General features: G+C 37.5%; 1 protein-coding gene across 4 annotated transcripts in view; it reads right to left on the reverse strand.

Annotated features, from left to right (window-relative positions):
* Positions 1–520: 520 nt before the first annotated feature.
* Positions 521–13926, reverse strand: part of GPR155 (G protein-coupled receptor 155) — a 44043-nt gene continuing 30637 nt past the window's right edge. For 2 of the 4 annotated variants that reach the window (XM_084892652.1, XM_084892651.1), the window contains exons 14-17: positions 12792–12887; positions 10708–10772; positions 7404–7541; positions 521–2760 (exon numbers count right to left, since the gene is read on the reverse strand). In XM_084892652.1, the coding sequence (XP_084748778.1) occupies positions 2715–2760; positions 7404–7541; positions 10708–10772; positions 12792–12887 (345 nt within the window). In that variant the 3' untranslated portion in view covers positions 521–2714. The remainder of the gene's footprint in view (positions 2761–7403; positions 7542–10707; positions 10773–12791; positions 12888–13926) is intronic. The other 2 variants (XM_084892653.1, XM_084892650.1) reach the window with 1 other exon arrangement.

A 13926-nucleotide genomic window follows, 5' to 3' on the forward strand; every position in this document is an offset into this window, starting at 1 on the left:
GTCTAAAGTAATATAGTATTTTCCATAATATGAAATATGAAGAGACAAAACCCAAGAGCTATATTCAGCTGCATAGGAAACATGTTAAATAATAAATTTACATTTTTCTTTGGAAACTTACCATTAATCGCTATTCTGAAAATGCCAAGTACACTTGACCTTATTCTAAAAATCTTGAAATTTAAGCACAAGCTAGTCATGGAATTATTCACTGAGAACAAAGAAAAGAACAATTGATCATGTTGAAGATTAGCATACAAGTGGTAGATTTTAGTCAAAATTGTATCATAATTTTTCCAGCTATGACCCTGCATGTTAAAAATTATGAAATTTGTGAGTCAATAAAAAGAGTTTACTGAGTGCATAATTGAGCAAGGCCTGTGCACAGATTGCACAGGGTCACGAAGAATGGAACAATCTCAGGAGACCCATTTAAGAAAAATTAAAAACATAGAAAATACCTCTATGATGGCTCCTGCCTTATTCAGATTACTCAAAGAAAAGACTTTGGCAATGCAAGTTGAAATAGGTATTTTTATTGAGACACTTGCTTTGTCAGTGAGAGAGTAAAAGTTACAAACGTTTTAATTTAATAAAATTAACATATCCTTAATCCTAAAAACATTTCTTAAAAGCGTTCTTTTTCTGAAACTGCAAATCATTTTGACCCAGGTATTTTTTGTTTTTTTGTTTTCTTTTAATGTTTCTCATGGAAGATGCTGCTGATTCTGATTGTGCAAATAACTGAACATGTGTAGTATGACTTGTTCACAAACACAACAAATTTTCCACTTGAGTTTGAGTTGCCTGCATGCATGTGAGTTAGTATCCTTGCTGTAGCCATAAAAGTCTCCTGGCACCGCAGTGAGGTTTTATGCTATCTCCTGAGCAGTCTGAGAGTTACATTGTGGTCATTTTTTTTTTTTTTTTAAGTTCTGCAGCAAGACAGTTCTGCTGAAAAATACCCTCATTCCCTAATCATAACTTAAAATTGCTATAGGTTAACCACACTAATGTATTTACAGGCATACCTTGTTTTACTGAGTTTTGCTTTAGTGTACTTCAAAGATACTGCTTTTTTCACAAGTTGAAGGTAAGAGCCTCCACCAGCAAAAAAGGTTACAACTCGCTGAAGGCTCAGATGATGATTAGCATTTTATAGCAATAAAGTATATTATAATTAAGGTGTGTGCACTGTTTCTTGGACATAATGCTATTGCACACTTAACAGACTACAGTATAGGGTAAACATAACTTTTATATGCATTGAGAAACAAAACATTTGTGTGACTTACTTTACTTTATCTCCAAGGTATGCCTGTACTTGCTAAATACATTAGGCTTCCATGCAGGTTTAAAAAATGTATTTATTAAATGACAACCCTATAAATTATTTTCTAAATGATTTTTACATATAAGACACTGAAAGCATGATAAATAAATATTTAAAACATGTTTTAAATAAGTTAAATCAAAACTGACACCTAATAAGTAGAGGTTTAAAGGTTATGTGCATAGATTTCTTTTTAATTTACTGAAGGAACATAAAGCTTATCTGAGGGCAAAACTTAGTAATCTTCAGATTTATTGATTTTTATACATGAACACAAGGAAGACTAAATTCTAAATGTAAAAGTAGGATGTTAGGCTTCGAATTTGAAAATCTTGGTTTGAAGTACATAGTTTTTTTTCTTTTTAATTACAAGGAATAAAGTAACAGTTATCCTTTCACACTGTGATGCTTTGTGCAAATGGCATAAATGATATATCACATAGCAATATTTTTTGATAAAATTTAAACAAATCTCAAATTATTTTTAACATAAAAGTTAAAGATGAAACTGTACTTCAGTTGATGGATTTTGTAGATGATAAGATTTATGGAAGTTCTTATTGCTCTCCTAATGGCACAGTTAGTATTATGGATAGAAAAACAAAAGATGAGCCTTAAAATATAGTGTTTCCAGTTTTAATGAGTATTATTTGTCAAGGAAATGGAGAAAATATAATAATAAGACCTCTTATTAGAAGCAGTAGAATCCTTTTTTAGGAGGTGCAAAGTTGTCATAATTTAAGGTCCATTTTCTACTAGCAATATACCTGCCAAATTTGGCAACTGAAAGGAATAGTAAATTGGATATTGATTTTGAAATTAGAGCAAACAGCTGTCGGAAGCAATGTTTTAAAATGTTGGAGTAATTAGTTTTAAATAATTATTTAACAATTAGTTATTATATTCATTCAGAATTTTAAATTTTTCCTAAAGTCAGTTTCCTGTGTGCTTACATACACATAAAATCACAGAATGTTAGCATGGGATGGGAATACACCGTATTTTACAGAAGAGGCACCTGAGGGTCAGAGAACAGACCTGGGACTCGATACAACTTCATGTGGTCTTCTCTCCTTCATAACTTAGGTCTTAGGGGATAGGGATGAATGCTCAATTTGTTTATATCTTTCCTGCTGGTTTGTGGTTGCATTAATAACAGGAGGACTCTGCTCAGGGCTCTTTTGAAGAAATCTGTAAAACAAGTACTCATCCCGAAACTCATAGTCATTGGTGATATGTTGGATGACTCCTCCTTGCACCAGTCTGTCTCCATATATAACAGCTTCTCCACGGTCAGAGGCGAGGCCAACTTCGATGAGCCAGTTCACCAGGTCACAGCCACAGAAGGTCCCAGCCGAGGTCTTTGCACCACACCTGTATGTCAAAGGAATGATTCACCCATATGGTCTGTAAACTTGGTATCAGCACTGCGTGATAGAAGACAAGCAAGGAAAAATAGGAGGAGACAGGGAAAGACAGCATGATAGTTAAAACTGTGGCAGGAATGACCCCTTCTGAGTATAAAGGTTTAACTCACGTAACCCTAGAAAGACCCACTGGAGGAAAAAATGCCAATAACGCCTGTGAAAACAGAAATGCTTAAACCAAAAAATCCACTCAGATAGTTTAAATTCATCTACAAATATTCTTTTTATAGTAGATGGCCTTTTATGATCAGATACATTCTGCAGATAGCTGAATATTATATATTTAATAAGTTATACGCATAGTTACAAGTAATTTATCTCAGAAACATTAAATAATATTTTTACAAGCTCCTTAAGAAGGACAATTTTAACTAAACTACTCCAATCAAACTTTGTATTTTCTGCTTATCACACTACCCATGAATAGCCTTTCTTCTTGCCCTCAGCTGCCAAGACAGATTTACTGATGATATGTCAGCAACTTGCTGCATTAGGAAGCAAGGGAAGGATAAGTGAGATTAGTCTTGTTACAAATATAAGATATTTAAAATGTATTAAAATGTTCTTCCTAATGCAAATGTGGGGTGTCTCAAGTAAAAACAAATAAACAAGGGAAAGAAATATTAAAAAAACAACAACCCTAAACCCAAAATAATTCTGTACATTTTCATACAATGTGCAATAGATAATATGAATCTGCTCAGAAGAATCAGTCAAGCTGGAAAACCCAAAGTGCTTGACAAAATGAAACTGGATCAAAATCAAATGAAACGACTGGGGCATTTATATGCATACTCGAGGCCCAGTGCACAAATTCATGCGCAGGTGGGGTCCCTTCACCTGGCTGACGATCGGGGCCCATTGGAGCTGGTCTGGGCAAGCTGGGGGAGGGACCGCAGGAGGCTGTCCACTGATCAGGACTGGCCTGCTGGGAGGAGGAAGCATGGGAGGTTGGCTGTGGGAGCACACTGACCACCAGGGGGCAGCTTCTGCATTGAGCATCTGCCCCCCTGGTGGTCAGTGCGCCATCATAGCGACCAGTTGTTCGGTTGTTCGATCAACTTGTTGAAACAGTTGCTTAGAATTTTATACATATAGATATGCATAGCCCATGGACACAGACAATAGCATGGTGAAGGCCTGGGAGGGGTGGGTGCAGGGTGGAGGGGGTCAATGGGAAAAAAAGGGATATCTGTAATACTTACACAAATAAACAAATTTTAAAAGAGAAAATTAAGATGAAATAAGGAATCGGTGACAAAAATCTTAAAACATTTAACCACAAATAAATATACATTAGATTTTAATATAAAAATTAGAAAAGAAAAAAAGAATTAGAACAGCTAATATACATGAAAAATTTTCTCAAGTACATAAAATCACGATATGTTGACATCAGTATTTTACTTATTAATATCTTAATTTATGCTTTGCAACCAAAACATCACTTTCAACAGAAGCCTGAATATTAGAACTTTAGTCTGAGCCTTCATCTTGCATGCTGATTTTTAATTTATAGCCCAACATGTTCTATCCAACACCAAGGGAATAATTTTTGCTTCCTGATGACTGATCAGGCAGCTAAAGCACAGCTCACAGGATTGCAGAGAGACAGAGAATGTGCCACTGTGCGGCTGCAGGGCAGTGCCACTGCCAGCGGAGCCCCATTCTGCAGCCGGCCCGGGAGAAAGGCAGCTGGCAGTCCTGCAAATGGCAAGAGCTATGGTCCCTGATAGTGGGCAATCACAGGGGCCTGGCTGAGCTAATGGGGAGTTCCCTTTTAAAAATTTAAATAGTTTTTAAAAATAATTGTGTTTGGTTCCTAAGGGTGAGAAGTTAACTTTTCTTCACAGTTTACCATTTCCATAGATTTTGTCACCTAACTTGGAACAATCCAGAGACCCAGCCTCTATTTTACAAAAGAGGAACACTAAGGTTTGGAGAATTGAACGTGCCCAGTATCACACAGCTAAAAAGTGGCACACCCAGGAACTGAGTTCCAGTATCAGTCCCCTGTTAGTGCCATCCCAGTGAGTGCCCTTTCCACTAGCTATCTCAGGTTGCCTTCTGGTTATTATAAAATATAGTGGCATAATATGTAAATAAATCATCCTAAATGGTAATTTTCAAATTTTGTTATAGACATAAAAGTATTTGTGTTTTTTTGGTTTATTTTTATCTCTTTTTACAACAACTAAAAATATTGGTAACATTTGTTTTTTGATTTCCTACTGCATACTCCATATTTTGAAGATCACAAGAATAAATATGATACCTTAGAGTTAGACTAAAGGTTAGAACTTGAGGTGAAAAATAAGCAGCAGAATTAAAAATTCTCAGTGAATTTTTAGTTTAAGTTCATTAAAAGGAGATATTCATTTTCTCCATTACACCAGCCACATGTAAATAGCCACAGTGGCTTAGTGGCTACAAGACTGGAAAGATCAGATCAAGGTTAAGAGTGGTTTTTCTGTCTTCCACACACTAATTTAAACTGTGATGCACATGCTAAAAAAATATTTTACATGCTGTGAAAGAAAATTCTGAAAATGAGAATGAAATTTTTTTAGTCTAGTTCTTTTTGGAGGGATATATTTGGATATATATATATATATATATATATATATGATACTTTTCTCTTAATTTTTCTGTGAAACAAACTGCTTTTTAAAGGGTAAAGCATTTTTATTTTTCAATTAAAGTTTATATCAATATTACTTTATATATATTTCAGGTGTACAGTATAATGGTTAGACAGTCCTATACTTTACAAAGTGATTGCCCTGATATTTCAATATCTACCTGGCACCATACATAGCTATTGAAATACTAGAGGTCCAGTGCAGAGATTAGTGCACCAGTGGGATCCCTTGGCCTAGCCTGCGGGAATCTGGCCAACACCGGCTCTTCAACATCCCCCAAGGGGCCCTGGATTGCAAGAGAGCACAGGCCAGGCCAAGTGACCCGTCGGTGCATGGTCAGGGCCAGGGAGGGACCATGGGAGGGCTCCAGGGCATGTCCAGCCCATCTTGCCCAGTCCCCATCAGCTGGACCCCAGCAGCAAGATAACCTACTGATCAGAGAGTCTGCCCTCTGGTGGTCATTGTGTATCATAGTGACCAGTTGAACAGTCCAAGGAACAGTCGGACACTTAGCATATTAGGCATATATATATATATGCCTAATATGCTATATAGATAGCATATATATATATATATATATATATATATATATATATATATATATGGAGAGAGAGAGAGAGAGAGAGAGAGAGAGAGAGAGAGAGAGAGAGGAGAGGGAGGGAGGGGGAGGAGGGAGCCTGGTGCATGAAATTTGTGCACAGGAGGGTGACCCTCAGCCCAGCCTGCACCCTCTCCAATCTGGGACCCCTCAGGGGATGTCTGACTGCCATTTTAGGCCTGGACCTAAACAGGCAGTTGGACATCCCTCTCACAATCCGGGACTGCTGGCTCCTAACCACTTCTGCCTGCCAGCCTGATTGCCCCTAACCATTCCCTTGCCGCCCCGGTCACCCCTAACTGCCCTCTCCTGCAGATCTGGTTGCTCCCAACTGCCTTTCCTTGCCATTCTGATTGCCCATAACTGCCTTCTCCTGCCAGCCGTCTTGTGGCGGCCATCTTGTGATGACATGAGCGCATCACGTGAGGGCGGGAGGACTACGTTGGCTTTTATTAGTATAGATTACTGAATATATTCCCTAGGCCAGCAGTCACCCATTGGTGGTCCACGGACCGCTGGTGGCCAGTGAGGTCTGAAAGGTTGGTGACTGCTGCCCTAGCCTGTACTTTACATCCCTGTGACTGTTTTGTAACCACCAATTTGTACTTCATACTCCCTTCACCCTTTTTACCCAGTCCCCCAACTCCCCTTCCCTCTGGCAACCATCAGTCTGTTCTCTATATCTGTGAGACTATTTATATTTTGTTTGCTAATTTATTTTGTTCTTTAGGTCCCACATATAATTAAAATCATATGGTTTTTATCTTTCTCTGCTTGACATATTTCACCCTCTATGTCTAACCATGCTGTTGTAAATGTTAAAATTTCATTTTTTTTATGGTGAGTAATATTCCATTGTGTATATATATATATATATATATATATATATATATATATTTATATATATATACCACCACTTTTTTACCCGCTCATTTATTGATGGACACTTGAGTTGCTTCCATAGCTTGGCTACTGTAAATAACAAGCAGCAGAATTGATTAAGAGAAGAAATTTCACTTCTTTTTCTTGACAATATCATTAGTAATATGAAATAACCAGAGCTGGGGAATACAAAATCACTTCTAAATCCAATGTATCTCAAAAGTTTTGTGAAAGAAACCAATAATCAACATGAAGTAAACGTTAATATTCAAGTACATTCTGGTTCCTTCTTAAGTTTTCCCATTTTATATGGAAATCGGAAATTAATCTGACATTTAAAATTATAAAAATCAAAGTGATAATGGCTCTTACAGTATGCTGTTTCTTAAACTATAAAATGGCCCATACTATTTTTACTTTTGTATGTATATATGATATTAAAAAGAACAATCATGTAGTCACAACTGCATTACAAACCAAAATTATCACCTAAAATATAATTATCGGGAACCTATACTCACCTTCTTTCTTTGACTATGTTTTGGATACAGAGGTCACGGTGGTAATGGATAAATTGTTGACAGGTCATTTTTATTTCCTCAGGAACAGGAGAATCCCTGTCTCCTGCTGTTTCTTTATTGTTCCATAGAAATTCAAGTCTGAAAGCCAAAATTGAAGGAGACTGTTTTTAAAGCAAGAAAAGCACTGAGAGAGAACCCGTCCTGCTTATTACCCCATCAACATGGCTGTTTCAAAGCTGTCATTTACTAAAGCTGTCATCTGCAACACCAAGGCGTCATTAGTGTCTGAAGCAGAAACATACTTAGCTTGCATTCAGTTTCCTATTCAAAGTAGGCTGGGGTGGGAGTAAGATGGGGTGCAGTGGGGTATTTTATTAAATTGTTCTGGACATTTTATAAAATAACCTTCAGACATGTTTGACCCATTTCAGTTTCTACCATAAGTGAAGTTTCTTATTCTACATTCTACTGTTTGAAGTGCAAAAGTAATTTACAGAGAACAATTATTTTATTTAATCATTTTCCAATTTCAATACCCAAAAGGCACATAATATCAATAGAATCTGGAGTTCAGAACAATTCTGTTTCTGCCAGTGCAGACAATTTTTTTTTTTGCCCCAGACAATTTTTAAAAAATGTTACTTCACTTTTTAAAATATATATTTTTTATTGATTCCAGAGAAAAAGGAAGAGGGATAGAAACATCAGTTATGAGAGAGAATCATTGATCTGCCGCCTCCTGCATGATCCCTACTGAAGATTGCGCCTGAAACCTGGTATATTCTGTGACCTCCTGGTTCATAGGTGGATGTTCAACCACTGACCCACACAGGCTTGGCTCTGTTGACTGATTTAATTGATTAACATTATGAAGCTGCTAATTAAGTTCAGTGACTTTTCTATTATGCTTTTCCTCTCCCATGACAGAATTATGACCCTAGCAACTATATCTTAATGATGATATTAATGATGCTGAAAAAGAAGAAGTAAGAAATAATAGTTAACATTGAGCACTTTTTATATCATTAGTAGTAGAAATTCCATTTGCACTTATAGTTTCTACTAATTTTGACTTTAAAAACAAATGAAGTACTAGACTTTTATTGATTTTTAACAGAGAGGAAGGGAGAGAGCTAGAGAGCTAGAAACGTCGATGAGAGAGAAACATCGACCAGCTGCCTCTTGCACACCCCCTACCGGGGATGTGCCCGCAACCAATGTACATGCCCCTGACCGGAATCGAACCTGGGACCTCTCAGTCTGCAGACCGACGCTCTACCACTGAGCCAAACCAGCTGAAGTACTAGACTTTAAAAAAAAAAACAAAAAAAAAACAACCCTCCCCGCCCTAGCTGGTTTGGTTTAGTGGATAGAGCGTCAGCCTATAGACTGAAGTGTCCTGGGTTCGATTCCAGTCAAAGGCACATGCCTTGCTCAGGAGGCAGCCTATCAATGATTCTCTCTCATCATTGATGTTTCCATCTCTCTCTCCCTCTCCCTTCCTCTCTGAAATCAATAATAAATAAATAAAATTAAAAAAACAAAACACCCTCCCCTACCATTTCTCCCACCCACAAGTTGGAATATTCTCACTTCATTTTTCTTTTTTTCCTTCTTCTTTTTAAAAATTTTTAATTCTTGCCTGAGGATACTTTTCCATTGATTTTTAGGGAGAGTAGAAGAGAGAAAAAAACAGAGAGAAATATCCATGTGAGAGAAACACATTGATTGGTTGCCTCCAGCAGGTAACCTGACCAGGGTGTAGGCTGGGGAGCACCTGAAACTATGTTATGTGCCCTTAATTGGAATCGAGCCTGGGACCCTTCGGTTCGGAGGCTGATGCTCTATCTACTGAGCCAAACTGGCTAGGGCTCCCTTCATTATTTTTCATAAAGAAATTTCCAATCTGAATTCAAAGCAACTCTTCACCAAGCTATGAAAACTCAAAAATTTAGAATGAAAACTTGAGTTTTCTATAAATTGTCAATTTGATAGAGAAATTCTGTGGTCAAAGGAGAAAGATAACCAAATACAGACCTTTAGGGGCACATCACCTATTATTCCATTTCTAAATAAATCTTCAAATTTGATTTTAACTTTATGTAGTTAATGGCACAGATAAAAACTGGCATCCATTATTTCTGGTTAAAATGCAAACACAATGTTGGATTGGGGAGGGCAGTTGGATTGATAATAGTTTTCTTCTAATATCTTCTGTGCAATTATTTACAACAAATATGTGAATCAACAGATAACCTTTCTGTGGTGGTGGTTTACACTTTCTGTGGTCTCCCATCAGTAACTAAAGACTTAAAAATATCAGTATCTTAATAGGTGGCTTTGTCATCACCTTCATGTCAGGGTAGGTAGGTAGATATTAATGAAGGAAGGGAACAAAGGGAATCAGACATTAAGAAGCCTAGTCAACTGGGGAGCTGAATCGGATGCTGCTTCACCAGGAAGATGCACCATTCACAGGCTTCCCAGGGCACCGCTGCATCAGGACCCAGTCCTTGAAGGGGCAGTATGGGTCATGATAGGCCACTTCCAGAGAAGGAATAAAATCAGCAGGAGAAATTCCTCCGCTGGGCGCATGCCCAGTCAAAGACAAGATGGTGCAGAGGAAGATGGCTTCTACTATGAGGCATGTGCAGTAAGAGCCAAGCCCGGGAAAAGGATTGGACTGGATAAGGGACACAGAACCCTAGGAAATGGATTTCTTAGGGGGAGGAACGAGCAGAAGCCCATGAATGATTAGGACATGGGCACCTAGTTAGTTTGAAAAAGTACCCAGTCCTTACCAAGCCCAAGATAATAGAATCAGTTTAATGAAGTTCTCCCTCTGGAACATGGGCTTTCCCGCTTTGTTCCCGCCACTTCTTTCCATAGCGGCCATGCGGCCCTAGAAGCCACCTGGGGTCCCCCTGGGCTCCGAGTGTGAGCCTGTGTGTGGCAATGCAGCGCCAGCTGGAGGACAGCCAGAACTGAAGCTAAGATGATGTCAGAGGCTGAACTGGACTAAGCTGTCACATGGACTGAACCAAATTACGTTATTTCTGGGCACTGTCTTTGTTCTGCGCTTGATGAAGACAAGGCTGGACTTCGCTCACAGCAGGACGGAACTGCCCTGGGACAGTCTTTTGATATTATTTCTACAATAAACCTCACCACTAAACCTTAACCTCCCATACGTGGGTCCCTGGAATGTTTTCCTTTCGACTCCATGAAAAGGGCCTCATTTCCTCCGACAACATCTACAGATATTGATTCCTCCCCCCCCCCCCCCAAAAAAAAATAAATTTACCTTCTTTTGAAAGGTCGAATGATTAAATGTTTGTCCAATCCAAAAATGCCAAAGGAAATAAATCCCTATGGAAGAAACAAAATTAGATTTTTATGAATACAACAATAACATTTCAAGACAGAAATTATGGAAGCCACCAAATTTAGTGCTTGGGGAAAGCAAATGTATATGATAGAATGCACAGGAAGACCTTCTAAAATTTAGTGTCCGGAGGCAAGTGGGATATTTGGCTGCCTCTTCCCATCATCTGTCCTACTAATCATGATGGGTGATATAAACCAGAGCGGAGCAACCATACGTGTGTGCTGGCTTACTGAAGAAAATGAAGACATTTAGGGCTTTATCTCTTTGTTTTTCCCTTTTAAAAAAGAAAAACATTTCACATTGTATTTAAATATTTTCTTATTAATGTTCTATTAAAACTTCAGAAATTAAAGAATTTAAAAGTGCTGTAGTATCTTAATATAATGTGAAATGTAACTGGCTAGCTGGTACTTAGTGAAAGGGCTTGAAAGGAGGTGAGGCAAACTGGCAACAGATATGAGCCACGATCAGGACGATGAGGGAGACAGGAAATTGGGAGCTGCTATTTGTCAGGCACAATGGGGTAAAGATCTAAGGGCCGGCGGGTGGGAGTTGGGATGGAGAAGGCAATTACATGAGGACCTGCCTTTCTTCACCCAGAACTATAAATTGCCACAAGGGAATTATCTCAGTATAGCCCTCAATACATCCCCAAGAGAAAAATGGGACGTGGGAGTGCAGGGTGTGTGTGTGGGAAGGTTGTGGTATCTCCCTTACTCCTTTGAAGCACTTGAGCCATAGCTGTGGGGTGGGGGGTGGGGTGGGGGGAGTATTTCAAACACAACATTCTGGCATTTGTTTTTGTTTGTGAAGCTTTCCCAGTCCTAGTGCTGGGATGGCTCAGCTTGGAGTGGGCTTTTAAAAAGGCAAAATGCTGAGTGAAGCTAGGATTTTTTCCACCTAGTATTTTATAGTTCTTGAGTACAAAATCTGATCTTAGTATCCCAATGAAAGATGGGCATCAAGTAGCCCCTGAGATGCTCATGTCTGTCTGTAATAAATGGCCTGAGGTCACTTGTCTACCTAGACATGCCATTTATGCTGCCACCATAATGGCAAATCAAACTCGAAATATTTCAAAAAAATTAATGTTATGGAAAAACTTGCAGGGATATCTACTGACAAATGTTAACTAATTCACATGGCCAATTTTTTTAGATTTCATGGGAAAACCCAATAATTTTAAATAGCACTTTTAATCACCTGACACTCAATTTGGGGGACTAATATTCTCTAATTAAAAAGTGATTGACTACAGAATCAAATTTTGAAATTTGCACATAAAAGACATTTTTACAATATGCAAAATGCCATTTATCCTTAAATATTCATTTTAATAGTGACATAAAGACAATAGCACCATTGTAATAGTTCTTCATAGGATTTTAGTTTCTAATTTTTAAACTAGGATGAAATGTCTACCTTGCAAGTATTGTGAATACTTAAATGGGATAGTTAATATAAAATGCTTACCGATGGTACTATATTATATCCTCTCAAGGACTTGTAACTACTATCTATATCTGGCCAATTATACACCAATTTATAATATTTAGAAAAGATTTAGGTACCTATTGTTCAATAAATATCAAAATGTAAATGAAATAATGTAAACCAATTTAAGTGGCTAACCTAAAGACTCAGAGAAGGTAAGTCATTTTCCCAGAGTGACCTATTAAGACCACAACGAAGTTTAAAAAGTGCTTGGAACATCTTGTTGCTGCTTACATTATCATTCTTTATCTCAAGACCAAAGCAAAAAAAAAAACCCGATTTGGTATTTCTGACTATAACACTCAGTGTGCATTGTGATGACTTTAACCAATATAATAATCCATCTCTACTAGAGACAGGCAGCAGCTGTCAGCTGTCATGCATACCAGCAGCTGGCAAACAAACGAAACCCTTTTGATTTAAAAGAAAAGCACATCCGTCCTGCCACCCCCAATCACCCCATCCAGACAAACAAAAACCTTGCAAAGTTCTCAGTAAATAAATACCTGGCCAAAGTTAAACACAGCACAGAAAAACTGTAACTCAACATACAGTCTTCCAGGCTCTTGGTTGAATAGCCACCATAAACAACTAGAAAGATTCTGTAAAGGAAGGAGAAAATAGTATTTTTAAATGAAATAAGCTAATCATTTTTCTCTATCCAGAACACAGAACAATAACTTACCTACTACTTAATAATTAGGGAGAAAAAGACTACAGGGAAAAACACGTAGAGAATATAGAGGCTTTGTCTTTCAAACAAGAAGTTTCAACATCTCCTCTTGACAGATGTCACTCAAACAGCATCTATTCTGATCAGGTTTGAAGCAAAAAGACACGAGCCACAATACGGAGCTTACATAATATATCAGGACTGCCGACTAGCCTAAGACAGGACTGATTGATCAGATTTGAAGAAGACATGAGCCACAATACAGAGCTTACATAATATATCAGGACTGCTGAATAGCCTAAGACAGGACTGATTTTAAAATTAGTTCTACACAATGAAAACGATCACATCACTAAGCAACAATTCTTGGCAGCATTTCTTTTTGACTTTTGTTCTTAAACAGCAATTAAAATGGTGCTGGCTGATATCATTCTGTGTAATCAGCATCCCAGTTTGAAAAGGGTAGGAGGGTCCCTCATAAGTTTATGGTCCATTTTCTACTTTTAGGCAAGTAACAACTGAACCATCTAAAATAATTATATGAAAACAATGGACAATTCACAAAAGAGGACATAAAGGCAATTATAAAAACCACTTATAGTAAAAAAAAAAAAAAAAAAAAAAAAAAAGCATTAAAAAACAAAGGGCTATATTTTGCCTATAAAATTATCTAGTTAAAATGTTTATAATAATCAATGTTGGTGAGCATACTTTACAAACCTATACTACTCCTTTAGAAAAAAACAACTTAATAAAATGCACCCAAAAGGCAAAGAAATATTTATACTATTTGATCCAAGTTTCCCAACTTGGAGAATCTATCATAAGGAAATATACTTCATGGAAATGTTTAGTAGAGCATTTTTAAAAACTAGAAAGACTCTGAAAGGAATTGGCTAATTATAATGTATCTCCTCTGTGGTTTACCGAGGAGCCATTAAAAGTAATGGTTATGAGTAACTATGCAG

The sequence above is a fragment of the Pipistrellus hanaki genome (assembly GCF_964339955.1).
Source record: "Pipistrellus hanaki genome assembly, chromosome: 8".
Classification (NCBI taxonomy): domain Eukaryota; kingdom Metazoa; phylum Chordata; class Mammalia; order Chiroptera; family Vespertilionidae; genus Pipistrellus; species Pipistrellus hanaki.